The sequence below is a fragment of the Sorex araneus genome, chromosome 7 (genome assembly GCF_027595985.1).
Source record: "Sorex araneus isolate mSorAra2 chromosome 7, mSorAra2.pri, whole genome shotgun sequence".
Classification (NCBI taxonomy): domain Eukaryota; kingdom Metazoa; phylum Chordata; class Mammalia; order Eulipotyphla; family Soricidae; genus Sorex; species Sorex araneus.
In genome coordinates, this window is record NC_073308.1 from 27,020,457 (window position 1) to 27,034,040 (window position 13,584).

Here is a 13,584-nt window from a genome sequence, read left to right on the forward strand (position 1 = left end):
TCATCCCATTGCTCATCGATTTGCTCAAGTGGGCACCAGTAACGTCTCCATTGTGAGACTTGTTACTGCTTTTGGCATATCGAATACACGTGGGTAGTTTGCCAGAATCTTTTCAGTAATTTCTCAGTTATCGTGTACTTATTAGAATAGTTTCAAATGAAACTTAAGCAATAAATTATCAATATTACATGCACAAGTTGTTTTTGTTTTGAGAAGTTACAGACTTATTTTAAAATAGTGGAGACTTGAGGCAGAGAGACGGTACCGCAAGAAAGGCTCTTGCCTTGCATATGGCTGACCCAGGTTCAATCCCGGGCAGTCCCTTTAGTACCCCAATCTGCAGGAATGATTCCTGATATTAAATATGGGGAGCTGAGTTGAAATGTAGCTCAGCGATGGATTGCATGCTTTGCCTGTATGCGGCTTGATTCAGTCTGAATATAGAAAAATGCAGTGCACAAAGCTAGACTCCTGCCCTTCAAAAGAAGTCAGTATATATGATGAGTTTTTTAGTCCTTATTTCTACTAAACATTTTTTAATTTGCATATTCGGTTAAAATTACCTTACAGCTTCTTTTTTAGGTCAGTAAAAGTAGTTCCATGTATGCTGTACAGGAATATACTATAATTGCTCTAGCCTATCTTACATAGCTTCTAGTTTTTTGTTAAACTATTAAAAATGCATAATGGATAATCTTGCATAGATATTTCTGTAAATAGTTGAATTTACAAGGAATATAGGAAAGTGAGCGATTTCCCCACCATTGAAGAGTGGCAGCTACCATGTTTTTCGATTTCTTTGCCAGTCTGAGAGAGGAAAAGTTCTATCTTGTTATTTGAATTTGCATTCTTCTGCAGAGAGCTTCCTCTTCCTATACTCACCACTGTTTTATGTTGGTCATGTTGTGTCTTTGCCCTTCTAGCCATTGAATTAATACTCTTTTTAATGTTGATTATGATCATCGTTCATTCTTCCACTCAAGAAGTCTATAGATTAGATAACATTGTTCAAAGAACCTGGGACATCTAAGAATTCCTAATGTAACTGTATGTTATGTGGGTTTCCTTCCATTTTGCCTCATTTTGCAAGAGAGTGTGTCTAGCGTACTGAAATTTGGAATTTTAATGTAACCACACTTATCTTTGCCATTCTTCGTAGATTTTTCTTTGGTTGCAGAGGAATAAATCAATTTCCTCGTGCATGCAAATAATGTGCCTACCACTCACTGAACTATATACCCCTCCTGGTGTTTATTTTCTGTTAGATTTTAAACAGTCTTCTTTCAGTTTAAAGTCATCAGATTATTTACCTGTTTTTTGTTTTTCTTTAACTGCTATTTATGGTTTATTTTTTTCACATTTGAATCTTTGATTCTGCATAAGATAAAAATGGAAGGATCCAGCTTTATCTCCTGAAATGCTAATAGGGATTGGACAGATACTAGTCCAAGAGGGAAATTTTACTAATTTCAATTGGACACATTAGTTTCTGGGTTACACATAGAATTATACTGTCTTTTGGTTACTTGACCTATAAAATGTGGAATTAGGTGTCAGAGCAATAGAGCAGCAGGTATGGTACTTGCCTTGCAGGGGGCCAACCCAGCTTCAGTCCCCAACACCCCGTCCACTTCCCTGAGCCCTGCAGGAGTGATCCCCGAGAACAGAGTCAGGAGTAAGCCCTGAGCAAACCCGGGTGTCGCCCAAAAGAATATAAAAAAGTTCCACCACCCCTACTCCCCACCCCTGCCCCCACCAAAAGAAAAGTGAAATTAGTAACTGTTCCTCAAATTCACTTCCTTAAGATTTTGAGGGGAAAGTTCATACTTGAAACCTTATAATAGCAGTATCATATTTAAACTTAATTCCTTGGCTTCTCAAAGTGTAAATAATTTGGAAACAATCTTTTCTTACCTGCTTCTGAATAAGAAACAGGTTAATAACACAGAATTTACATTTTTTTTTTTTTTTTTTTAAAGAAATATTTTATTGAACCACCGTGAAAACAAAAAAAATACAAAGCTTTCAGGTTTAAGTCACAGTCAAATACTGATTAAACCACCATCCCTTCACCAGTGCACCCGTTCCACCACCAAAAACCCCAATACACCCCCCTCCCACCCAACCCCCCATCTAAGTAGCTGATGATATTCCCATTATTCTCTCTATATATTGAGTACATTTCATATTTCCATACAGAACTCACTATTGTTGATTGGAAATTTTCCCCAACAATCAGGCCTGCTGAATAAGCATCATCTAATAATTTCTCTTCCTTGGTAAAAGTGAAGATCGCGGCCGCGCGGTTTTGGGTTTCTAATATTTTAGCTCAGTTCACAGTCAAAATGGATGGCTCCAAGAATCTGCTCTGGTGCCAAAATGGGTTAGGAGACCTCAGGATCACAGTCAGTAGGCGGGAGGCTCTGCTTCTCGTGCCGCGGCTCTTGGTTCATCTCTGGGCGGAAGGCGCGCCGGGAACACCTCCCCTCCCAGGATCACCTACAGGCTACGTCACTAAAGAAAGTCCTACCTCCTGGTGTAGGGGTCTTAGAGGGTGGCTCTCACCGCGTGGTTGCTGCCGCTGCCGCCATTTTTGCTCAGAAAAATGGGGTGGAGAGGGAAAAAAATCCCTCCCCGGGCTGCACGAGGTTGTAGCTCAGTTCGCAGTCAAAATGCATGGCTCCAAGAATCTGCTCTGGTGCCAAAATGGGTTGGGAGACCTCAGGATCACAGTCAGTAGGCGGGAGGCTCTGCTTCTCGTGCCGCGGCTCTTGGTTCATCTCTGGGCGGAAGGCGCGCCGGGAACACCTCCCCTCCCAGGATCACCTACAGGCTACGTCACTAAAGAAAGTCCTACCTCCTGGTGTAGGGGTCTTAGAGGGTGGCTCTCACCGCGTGGTTGCTGCCGCTGCCGCCATTTTTGCTCAGAAAAATGGGGTGGAGAGGGAAAAAAATCCCTCCCCGGGCTGCACGAGGTTGTAGCTCAGTTCGCAGTCAAAATGCATGGCTCCAAGAATCTGCTCTGGTGCCAAAATGGGTTAGGAGACCTCAGGATCACAGTCAGTAGGCGGGAGGCTCTGCTTCTCGTGCCGCGGCTCTTGGTTCATCTCTGGGCGGAAGGCGCGCCGGGAACACCTCCCCTCCCAGGATCACCTACAGGCTACGTCACTAAAGAAAGTCCTACCTCCTGGTGTAGGGGTCTTAGAGGGTGGCTCTCACCGCGTGGTTGCTGCCGCTGCCGCCATTTTTGCTCAGAAAAATGGGGTGGAGAGGGAAAAAAATCCCTCCCCGGGCTGCACGAGGTTGTAGCTCAGTTCGCAGTCAAAATGCATGGCTCCAAGAATCTGCTCTGGTGCCAAAATGGGTTGGGAGACCTCAGGATCACAGTCAGTAGGCGGGAGGCTCTGCTTCTCGTGCCGCGGCTCTTGGTTCATCTCTGGGCGGAAGGCGCGCCGGGAACACCTCCCCTCCCAGGATCACCTACAGGCTACGTCACTAAAGAAAGTCCTACCTCCTGGTGTAGGGGTCTTAGAGGGTGGCTCTCACCGCGTGGTTGCTGCCGCTGCCGCCATTTTTGCTCAGAAAAATGGGGTGGAGAGGGAAAAAAATCCCTCCCCGGGCTGCACGAGGTTGTAGCTCAGTTCGCAGTCAAAATGCATGGCTCCAAGAATCTGCTCTGGTGCCAAAATGGGTTAGGAGACCTCAGGATCACAGTCAGTAGGCGGGAGGCTCTGCTTCTCGTGCCGCGGCTCTTGGTTCATCTCTGGGCGGAAGGCGCGCCGGGAACACCTCCCCTCCCAGGATCACCTACAGGCTACGTCACTAAAGAAAGTCCTACCTCCTGGTGTAGGGGTCTTAGAGGGTGGCTCTCACCGCGTGGTTGCTGCCGCTGCCGCCATTTTTGCTCAGAAAAATGGGGTGGAGAGGGAAAAAAATCCCTCCCCGGGCTGCACGAGGTTGTAGCTCAGTTCGCAGTCAAAATGCATGGCTCCAAGAATCTGCTCTGGTGCCAAAATGGGTTGGGAGACCTCAGGATCACAGTCAGTAGGCGGGAGGCTCTGCTTCTCGTGCCGCGGCTCTTGGTTCATCTCTGGGCGGAAGGCGCGCCGGGAACACCTCCCCTCCCAGGATCACCTACAGGCTACGTCACTAAAGAAAGTCCTACCTCCTGGTGTAGGGGTCTTAGAGGGTGGCTCTCACCGCGTGGTTGCTGCCGCTGCCGCCATTTTTGCTCAGAAAAATGGGGTGGAGAGGGAAAAAAATCCCTCCCCGGGCTGCACGAGGTTGTAGCTCAGTTCGCAGTCAAAATGCATGGCTCCAAGAATCTGCTCTGGTGCCAAAATGGGTTAGGAGACCTCAGGATCACAGTCAGTAGGCGGGAGGCTCTGCTTCTCGTGCCGCGGCTCTTGGTTCATCTCTGGGCGGAAGGCGCGCCGGGAACACCTCCCCTCCCAGGATCACCTACAGGCTACGTCACTAAAGAAAGTCCTACCTCCTGGTGTAGGGGTCTTAGAGGGTGGCTCTCACCGCGTGGTTGCTGCCGCTGCCGCCATTTTTGCTCAGAAAAATGGGGTGGAGAGGGAAAAAAATCCCTCCCCGGGCTGCACGAGGTTGTAGCTCAGTTCGCAGTCAAAATGCATGGCTCCAAGAATCTGCTCTGGTGCCAAAATGGGTTGGGAGACCTCAGGATCACAGTCAGTAGGCGGGAGGCTCTGCTTCTCGTGCCGCGGCTCTTGGTTCATCTCTGGGCGGAAGGCGCGCCGGGAACACCTCCCCTCCCAGGATCACCTACAGGCTACGTCACTAAAGAAAGTCCTACCTCCTGGTGTAGGGGTCTTAGAGGGTGGCTCTCACCGCGTGGTTGCTGCCGCTGCCGCCATTTTTGCTCAGAAAAATGGGGTGGAGAGGGAAAAAAATCCCTCCCCGGGCTGCACGAGGTTGTAGCTCAGTTCGCAGTCAAAATGCATGGCTCCAAGAATCTGCTCTGGTGCCAAAATGGGTTGGGAGACCTCAGGATCACAGTCAGTAGGCGGGAGGCTCTGCTTCTCATGCCGCGGCTCTTGGTTCATCTCTGGGCGGAAGGCGCGCCGGGAACACCTCCCCTCCCAGGATCACCTACAGGCTACGTCACTAAAGAAAGTCCTACCTCCTGGTGTAGGGGTCTTAGAGGGTGGCTCTCACCGCGTGGTTGCTGCCGCTGCCGCCATTTTTGCTCAGAAAAATGGGGTGGAGAGGGAAAAAAATCCCTCCCCGGGCTGCACGAGGTTGTAGCTCAGTTCGCAGTCAAAATGCATGGCTCCAAGAATCTGCTCTGGTGCCAAAATGGGTTGGGAGACCTCAGGATCACAGTCAGTAGGCGGGAGGCTCTGCTTCTCGTGCCGCGGCTCTTGGTTCATCTCTGGGCGGAAGGCGCGCCGGGAACACCTCCCCTCCCAGGATCACCTACAGGCTACGTCACTAAAGAAAGTCCTACCTCCTGGTGTAGGGGTCTTAGAGGGTGGCTCTCACCGCGTGGTTGCTGCCGCTGCCGCCATTTTTGCTCAGAAAAATGGGGTGGAGAGGGAAAAAAATCCCTCCCCGGGCTGCACGAGGTTGTAGCTCAGTTCGCAGTCAAAATGCATGGCTCCAAGAATCTGCTCTGGTGCCAAAATGGGTTAGGAGACCTCAGGATCACAGTCAGTAGGCGGGAGGCTCTGCTTCTCGTGCCGCGGCTCTTGGTTCATCTCTGGGCGGAAGGCGCGCCGGGAACACCTCCCCTCCCAGGATCACCTACAGGCTACGTCACTAAAGAAAGTCCTACCTCCTGGTGTAGGGGTCTTAGAGGGTGGCTCTCACCGCGTGGTTGCTGCCGCTGCCGCCATTTTTGCTCAGAAAAATGGGGTGGAGAGGGAAAAAAATCCCTCCCCGGGCTGCACGAGGTTGTAGCTCAGTTCGCAGTCAAAATGCATGGCTCCAAGAATCTGCTCTGGTGCCAAAATGGGTTGGGAGACCTCAGGATCACAGTCAGTAGGCGGGAGGCTCTGCTTCTCGTGCCGCGGCTCTTGGTTCATCTCTGGGCGGAAGTCGCGCCGGGAACACCTCCCCTCCCAGGATCACCTACAGGCTACGTCACTAAAGAAAGTCCTACCTCCTGGTGTAGGGGTCTTAGAGGGTGGCTCTCACCGCGTGGTTGCTGCCGCTGCCGCCATTTTTGCTCAGAAAAATGGGGTGGAGAGGGAAAAAAATCCCTCCCCGGGCTGCACGAGGTTGTAGCTCAGTTCGCAGTCAAAATGCATGGCTCCAAGAATCTGCTCTGGTGCCAAAATGGGTTAGGAGACCTCAGGATCACAGTCAGTAGGCGGGAGGCTCTGCTTCTCGTGCCGCGGCTCTTGGTTCATCTCTGGGCGGAAGGCGCGCCGGGAACACCTCCCCTCCCAGGATCACCTACAGGCTACGTCACTAAAGAAAGTCCTACCTCCTGGTGTAGGGGTCTTAGAGGGTGGCTCTCACCGCGTGGTTGCTGCCGCTGCCGCCATTTTTGCTCAGAAAAATGGGGTGGAGAGGGAAAAAAATCCCTCCCCGGGCTGCACGAGGTTGTAGCTCAGTTCGCAGTCAAAATGCATGGCTCCAAGAATCTGCTCTGGTGCCAAAATGGGTTAGGAGACCTCAGGATCACAGTCAGTAGGCGGGAGGCTCTGCTTCTCGTGCCGCGGCTCTTGGTTCATCTCTCAGAATTTACATTTATATATTTTGGTTTTTGGCCCACACCTGGCAGTGCTCAGGAATCTCTCCAGACTCTTTGCTCTGGAATCACTCCTGGCTTTGAGCTGGGGGGAGGACCATATGGGATGCCACAGATTGAACCTAGGTCCGCTGCACGCAAAGTAAACGCCCTACCCACTTTCTTATCACTCTAACCCCAATATTGATGTGTTTTTAATGCAGAAAAATAAGCCAAAGTGTGATTGAATTGAGTATTTAGTGTGTATCTACTCTGTGACCAGTGCAGTTCTAGAACTTGAGTAAGATCAAAGGAATAATATGCTGCCCTTAGGGGAGTTTTATTTAATTGGAAAGACAAAATAGAAGACATGAACCATTCAGTCATTAGGACAATGTAAGACTGACAGCAAGAGTTAGAATATTTACAGAGTTCTATCACTGAAGTGGCATCTAGGTCCTGTCTGGTTAGTGACCCCTATCTGTGCAGGGGAAAGAGGGCTGGGGCCATACTACACCGTTTGGAGCAGTCGGCCCTAAGCACCACAATGTGTAAATCACAAAGAAAAAAATGCTGGCCAGCATTCAAAAATCAGAAGGTAACAGAAAATTCCATGTTCTGGCTTCTGAGTGTGAGTTGGGGGACAGCATTAAGCCAAGGCCTCGTTAATCCATTTGTCAAGGAATTCTCACCACTCTGGTTACCAGTCCTCCCCGCTCTCCACCATGGCTGGTTAGGTTTATTCTTCCCAGTCTTTTCCCTGTTGGCCTTTGAATTAGATGATTCAGTCTTACCCCGTGTAGAGGGGTAGCAAGGCCCTGAATCTCACAGCCATTTGTTGGCAGGGTGTAGACTGCAGCTCTTCCATCCATCAAGAACTTTTTCCCAGTCAAAAAAAAGTGTGGAAGAAATGCCTTCTCTTTTTCTGTCTGGCCTCTAATACTTTCTCAACTAGACAAGATACAGTCCTTGTGGCCACAGCTCGTCTGGTAGCTAAAGTGCATGTCTTCCACGTGTGAGGCCCTTGGGGTTATTCCTGCCACAGCATGTCATCCGCACTCATGCCCCCTCAGCCCCGCTGGGTGTGGCCCCGGTCACTCCTGAGCAATGCTAGGAATGGCCTCTGCTTTCCCCTGTTACATTCCAACCTGCCGTCCACATTTGTGTGCCGTTCCTAAATGCATTTTTATTCAGCAGCTGAAAGAAACACTTTGATATGAGATTCATTAAGGTGGATCCATACTCTGGAGAGTTTTAAGATTGTTGGCGTGTGTTCGTAGGAGTCAAAGATTGAAGCCACTATTAATCACAGCTTCTAATCCTGGTGCTTCTCCCACAGTGAAGCCCCATAAGAATTGCCTTGGCGTTGGGGCTGGAGAGCTAGGCCAGCAGGGACACTTGCCTTGCACCCAGGCTGATCCGGATTTGAGCCCCACCATGAGCGTCTCCTGAGCATGGAGCCTTGAGTAAGCCCAGAGCACAACCAGAAGTGACCCAAAAAGCAAAAATAAATGACTTGGGAAGATAGGTTTTTTGGTTTGTTTGTTTGTTTGTTTTTTCCAAATTCTCGTTATTGAAATGGACAAAACAGAATTAGTTGCTTAAATGAAAAATGGCATTGGGCCTGGGAGAGAGCTCAGCAGGCCAGAACTCATGCTGTTGCATGCAGGAACCCCAGCTTCCGTCCCTGACGCCACATGGTCCCCCAAGCAGCCCTGGGAGCAAAAGCCCCTTTAGCACAATGCCGGGGGTAGCCCCTGAGCACTGGCAAGTGTGGCCCCCAAACCATGAAACGGCGTCTGGGTTTGTCTGTTGCAGATGTGAATTCGCACTCGGTAATACTTTTTAATCTTTTTATTTTTAATTTTATTAAAGGACTTGCTATCGTGACCAAATACATCACAAAGGGCTGGAAAGAGGTCCACGAATTGTATAAAGAAAAAGCACTTTCTCTGGAGACTGAGAAACTGTTAAAGTATTTGGAGGCTGTAGAGAAGGTGAAGCGGACGAAAGATGAACTGGAAGTCATTCATCTAATAGAAGAGCACAGGCTAGTGAGGGAACACCTGCTCACAAATCACTTGAAGTCGAAAGAGGTAAGTACAGTAGAAAATGCACTCTTGAAATTAATATATATATAAAGGGTGCCTAACAGTATGGCACTCACTGTGTTCTACTCCAGAAAATGCTGGTTTGCCCTGCTAGTTAAATAGAATGCTTATATGCCGTTTCTCATAAAATATACTTAAATTTCTTTCTGTTGTAAAGATGAAATGAAGTTGATAAGCCTTTGACCAGTGCACAAATTTTAATATAGAAAGTGAATTTGACTACAAATTAATGTGTTAGGAATATATTGTTTCTATTATTGATTGAGCTGTGTTACACTAATTCCTTTCCACTTCATTCCTTGTGTTTTTTTTTTTAATTGTATATTTTTCATTACATTTCTTACAATTCTGCCTATTTATTTAATAGGTGTGGAAGGCTTTGCTACAAGAAATGCCTTTGACTGCTCTGCTCAGAAATCTGGGAAAGATGACTGCCAACGCGGTGCTCGAATCAGGAAATTCAGAAGTAGCTTTAGTATGTGAAAAGCTGTGTAATGACAAACTGTTAAAAAGGGTGAGCATTGCCTTTGTTAATTCCCACTGCCTGAGACTTTGTGGTTCCTTAATTTTAGAAGTCATCAGTACATTTAATATGTCTGCTCAGACTTATCATATCAAATTGCATTTTGATGAATTTTTTTCATTTTATTTGGGGTTGGAAATGTAGTTTACACCCCCTAGACGTGCTTAGGGAGCCACATGGGACCAGGAGTAAAACTTGAAACTTCACACATTCAAGACCATGCTCTGGCCCTTGATTTATGTGATAGCTCTGTGTTTGATTGTTACATCTAAGATGAGTGTTCTTATTTTTCTGTTTTATTTGTGAAAGACGATTTTTTTTTTTTGCTACACTAATAAATCTAATGCAGAGATGCAATTAGCTATTTTTATTTGAATTTTGTAATCATGTTCTGCTTTTCTTTTGCTGCTAGGCTCGAATACATCCATTCCATGTCTTGATCGCGTTAGAAACTTACAGAACAGGTCATGGGCTCCGGGGAAAACTCAAGTGGCGCCCTGACGAAGAAATTCTGAAAGCACTGGATACTGCTTTTTACAAAACATTTAAGGTAGGGGCTGGAGTGATAGCACAGCGGGTAGGGCGTTTGCCTTGCACGTGGCCAACCCGGGTTCGAATTCCAGCACCCCATATGGTCCCCTGAGCACGCCAGGAGTAATTCCTGAGTGCATGAGCCAGGAGTAACCCCTGTGCATTGTTGGGTGTGACCCAAAAAGCAAAAAAAAAAAAAAAATTTAAGGTAATGGTTGAATTTTTGTTTTAAAACAAATGATCCAGGGCCGGAGCGATATTAACAGTAACTAGGACATTTTCCTTACACGGGCAGACCAGGTTCCTGCAACCCTGGCATCCCGTATGATTTTCGTCAAGCCACTCTTGAGTGCAGAGCCAGGAAGTAAGCCCTGAGCACTGCTGGGTGGGGCCCCAAAACACAAAATAAACAAAAACCAAATAACGCAAGTAGGACTTCCTGTCTTTTGTTAAAATTCATTCTGAAGAGATTAGTAATTAAAACTTTTTTTGATGAGACATTCATTTCTCGAGTTCATGTGACAGTGGTATATAATGAGCATTTTAAGTTTCTCAGTAAAATGTTTCTTGCTATCTTCAGACAACAACCAGTTCTAAGATCTTTACTTTTTTTCTTTTTTTTTTTTAATTGAATCACTATGAGATAGCCTACCACAAATCTGTTCACGATTGGGTTTCAGTCATACAGTGTTCCACCACCCATCCTTTCCAGTATAATTCCCCAGCACCAGTGCCCCCAGTTTCCCTCTCACCCCCCCAAGCCACCCCCCCACCACCTCCCACCCTACCCCGCCTCAATGGCAGGCATCTCTCTTCTATTTCTCTTTCTCTCTCATTCTAGACGTTATGGTTTGCCTTACAGTTGCTGAAAGGTTATCATGTATATCCCTTTGCCTACTTTCAACACTCAGTTCTTGTCTAGAGCGATCATTTCCAACTAATAGTGCCATAATCGACACTCCTCTATCTTAACTATCCTCCTCGACCCATACCCTTGTGGTAATTTCCAACCATTAATTAGTCCTCCTGACCTGTTTTTCCTGGCCTTGGATATTAGTTTAATACTGTTTTGGGGGTTTTGTGGTTTTTTATCCCACAGGTATTAGCAGTCATTCTCTATCTGTCCTTTTTTTTCTGACTCATATCACTCAGCATAATACTCTCCAGGTCCATCCATTCATAGGCAGATTTCATGATCTCATTTTTCTAAAAGCTGTGTAGTATTCCTTTGTGTAGATGTACCATAGTTTCTTTATCCACTGATCTGTTCTCAGACTCTCAGGTTGTGTTCAGATTCTGGCTATTGTGAATAGTACTACATGAATATAGACATGCAGACTGCTGTGTTTTGGGATCCCGTGGTATATTTGCAGAAGTGGTATTGCTGGGTCAAATGGGAGCTCAGTTTCTAGTTTTCTGAGGAATGTCCATATTGTAATTTCCCAAAAGGCCAGACCAGATGGCATTCCCACCAGCAATGAATGAGGGTCCCTTTCTCCCCGCATCTGCACCAGCACTCGTGGTTCTTGTTTACTTGAATGTGTGCCAGTCTCTGGTGTGAAGTGATATCTCATTGTTTGATTTTCATCTCCCAGATGATTAGTGATGAAGAGCATTTTTTCATTTGCCTTTTGGCTGTTTGAATTTCTTTGAGGAAGTTTCTGTTCATTTCTTCTCCCCACTTTTGATTGGGGGATCATTACTTTTTTTTCCCCTCTATGGAGTTCTCTGACTTAGTCATATACCCTCTTTTTCCTGCATATTGGTAGTAGAGCTTATCTGTCTTGATAAGTTTTTTTGTAAGAAATTATTTTTTTAGGAATGGAAATTCTAGATCACAGCATAAATTAAATGTTTGGTTTTAAAAGTTTGTTGGTAGTTAATAGAAAATTAGCAGTCAAATTCAGCATCAGTTGAAAAGATTATACAAGTGAGATTTATCAGTCAAAATGGAATGATAGATCAGCATACAGACATCAGTCAGTGTGATATCTCACATTAACATGAAGGAACAAAACTGCCAGTGTCTCAATGGTTGCAGACAAAATTTAACACCCTTCCCTGAATAAATATCCCATATACTCAAAGTAGAAATAGAAATGAGATTCCTGAACGTGAGAAAGATCATATGTGAAAAAAATCCTATAGCACTGCCAGGTATGGCCCAAAAGACAAAAGCTATAAAAGATTAAAAAGTTCTAAAGCAAATTTAAAGAATAAAGTAAATTGTATATTATTTATATTTTAGCAAGTTTAGAGTATATTAAAAAATTAACATGCGGGGGCCAGAGAATTAGCCATGTATTAGTGAGTACAGTGAGTATTAGTTTACTTATAATCTACCCGGGTTCAATCTCCAGCATCCCATATGGTTTCCCAAGCACCGCCAGGAGTGACCATTGAGCCACTGAGCATTGCCGGGTGTGCCTCCACCACCCACTCCTGCCCCCCTGAAAAATGAACATGTGCATATGACATTAAATTCTCCACTGAACATCCAGGTCTGTCATTTACCTTGCATTTGACCCTTTTCATCCAGTTTACCCATCACATCCTCCTCTTCCTTTGCTTCTGGTAACCACTTCATTCCGTCTTAAAATTACAGTTTTGGCATTTCCTTTGTAAAGGGGCCATAGCCAGCAGTGTCGGTCTGACAGACAGGTGCTCAGACAGGCAGTTCAGGGCCCAGTGCAGTGCTGGAGGTCAAGTTCTGAGTCTCACACACGGTAAGCATGTGGGTTACACTTGAACCATATCCCAGCCCAAGAGTTCAGCTTTTGTCTAGCTGAATATATTGAGTATATATTCCTTGCAGCTTTATCCAGTCATTCGTTGATGAACATTTAGTAAATTTTTAAGCATTTTAAAAACTTGGTAGTGAGTTGGAAATGCTGGACTAAGAAGTCCTTTCATCTTAGAGAGGTTTGTGTGTGTTTGGGAGCCATCCCCTGCTCAGTGCTAGGGGACACAGCCCGACTCCGTGCCCAAGGACCAAATACAGGCTTTCCCCATGTTACGCATGCGCTCCAGCCCTTTGAGCCACCTCCTTGCAATGAGAATTTTCTTAAGTGAGCGATAAGTAAATATGAACTGTTAGAAATCTGATCTACTTCTAATTTTGATTATTTCATGTTTTTTTTTTCTCCTCTTCAGACTGTTGAGCCCACTGGAAAGCGTTTCTTGCTGGCTGTTGACGTCAGTGCTTCTATGAACCAAAGAGTTTTGGGTAGCGTCCTCAACGCCAGTACAGTCGCTGCAGCAATGTGCATGGTGAGAGCACATCAGCCAGTTTAGAGCTGTTGCCACTTAGAGTTTGTTTTCCCCGTGGAGCAGACTGTAAAGGTGGAGCTAATCCAGCATTAGGATTACTGTGCATGTATTTCATCTTTGTGGTTTCTTTTGTTTTTTTCCTTAACTTCATTTAGACACTGTGGTTTACAAAGTTGTTGACAATATAGTTGTTCAGGGCATTTTCGTGCTCCAACACCACTGTGACCTATCCCCCATCATTGTCCCCAATTTCTCATCTACCTCCCAAGCCCGCCCCCTTAGCAGGCACAAAATAATTTATTTCATCTTACTTGTTTCTGCTTACCACATTTTCTTTAAGTTTAGTTTATACCTATATACCTGACGTAACAATAAATTTTTAATTATTTTCTATATATATTTATATACTTGGGTATATGTAAAATTGCAGCTGTATTTTTTAAAAGTAT

At 45.9% G+C, this 13,584-nt stretch overlaps 1 protein-coding gene across 1 annotated transcript in view; it reads left to right on the top strand.

The window, feature by feature from the left end:
- Positions 1-13,584, top strand: part of RO60 (Ro60, Y RNA binding protein) — a 29,819-nt gene that overhangs the window by 13,106 nt on the left and 3,129 nt on the right. The window contains exons 3-6 of the mRNA XM_004619917.3: positions 8,576-8,796; positions 9,179-9,325; positions 9,747-9,884; positions 13,019-13,135. Of these exons, the coding sequence (XP_004619974.1) occupies positions 8,576-8,796; positions 9,179-9,325; positions 9,747-9,884; positions 13,019-13,135 (623 nt within the window). The remainder of the gene's footprint in view (positions 1-8,575; positions 8,797-9,178; positions 9,326-9,746; positions 9,885-13,018; positions 13,136-13,584) is intronic.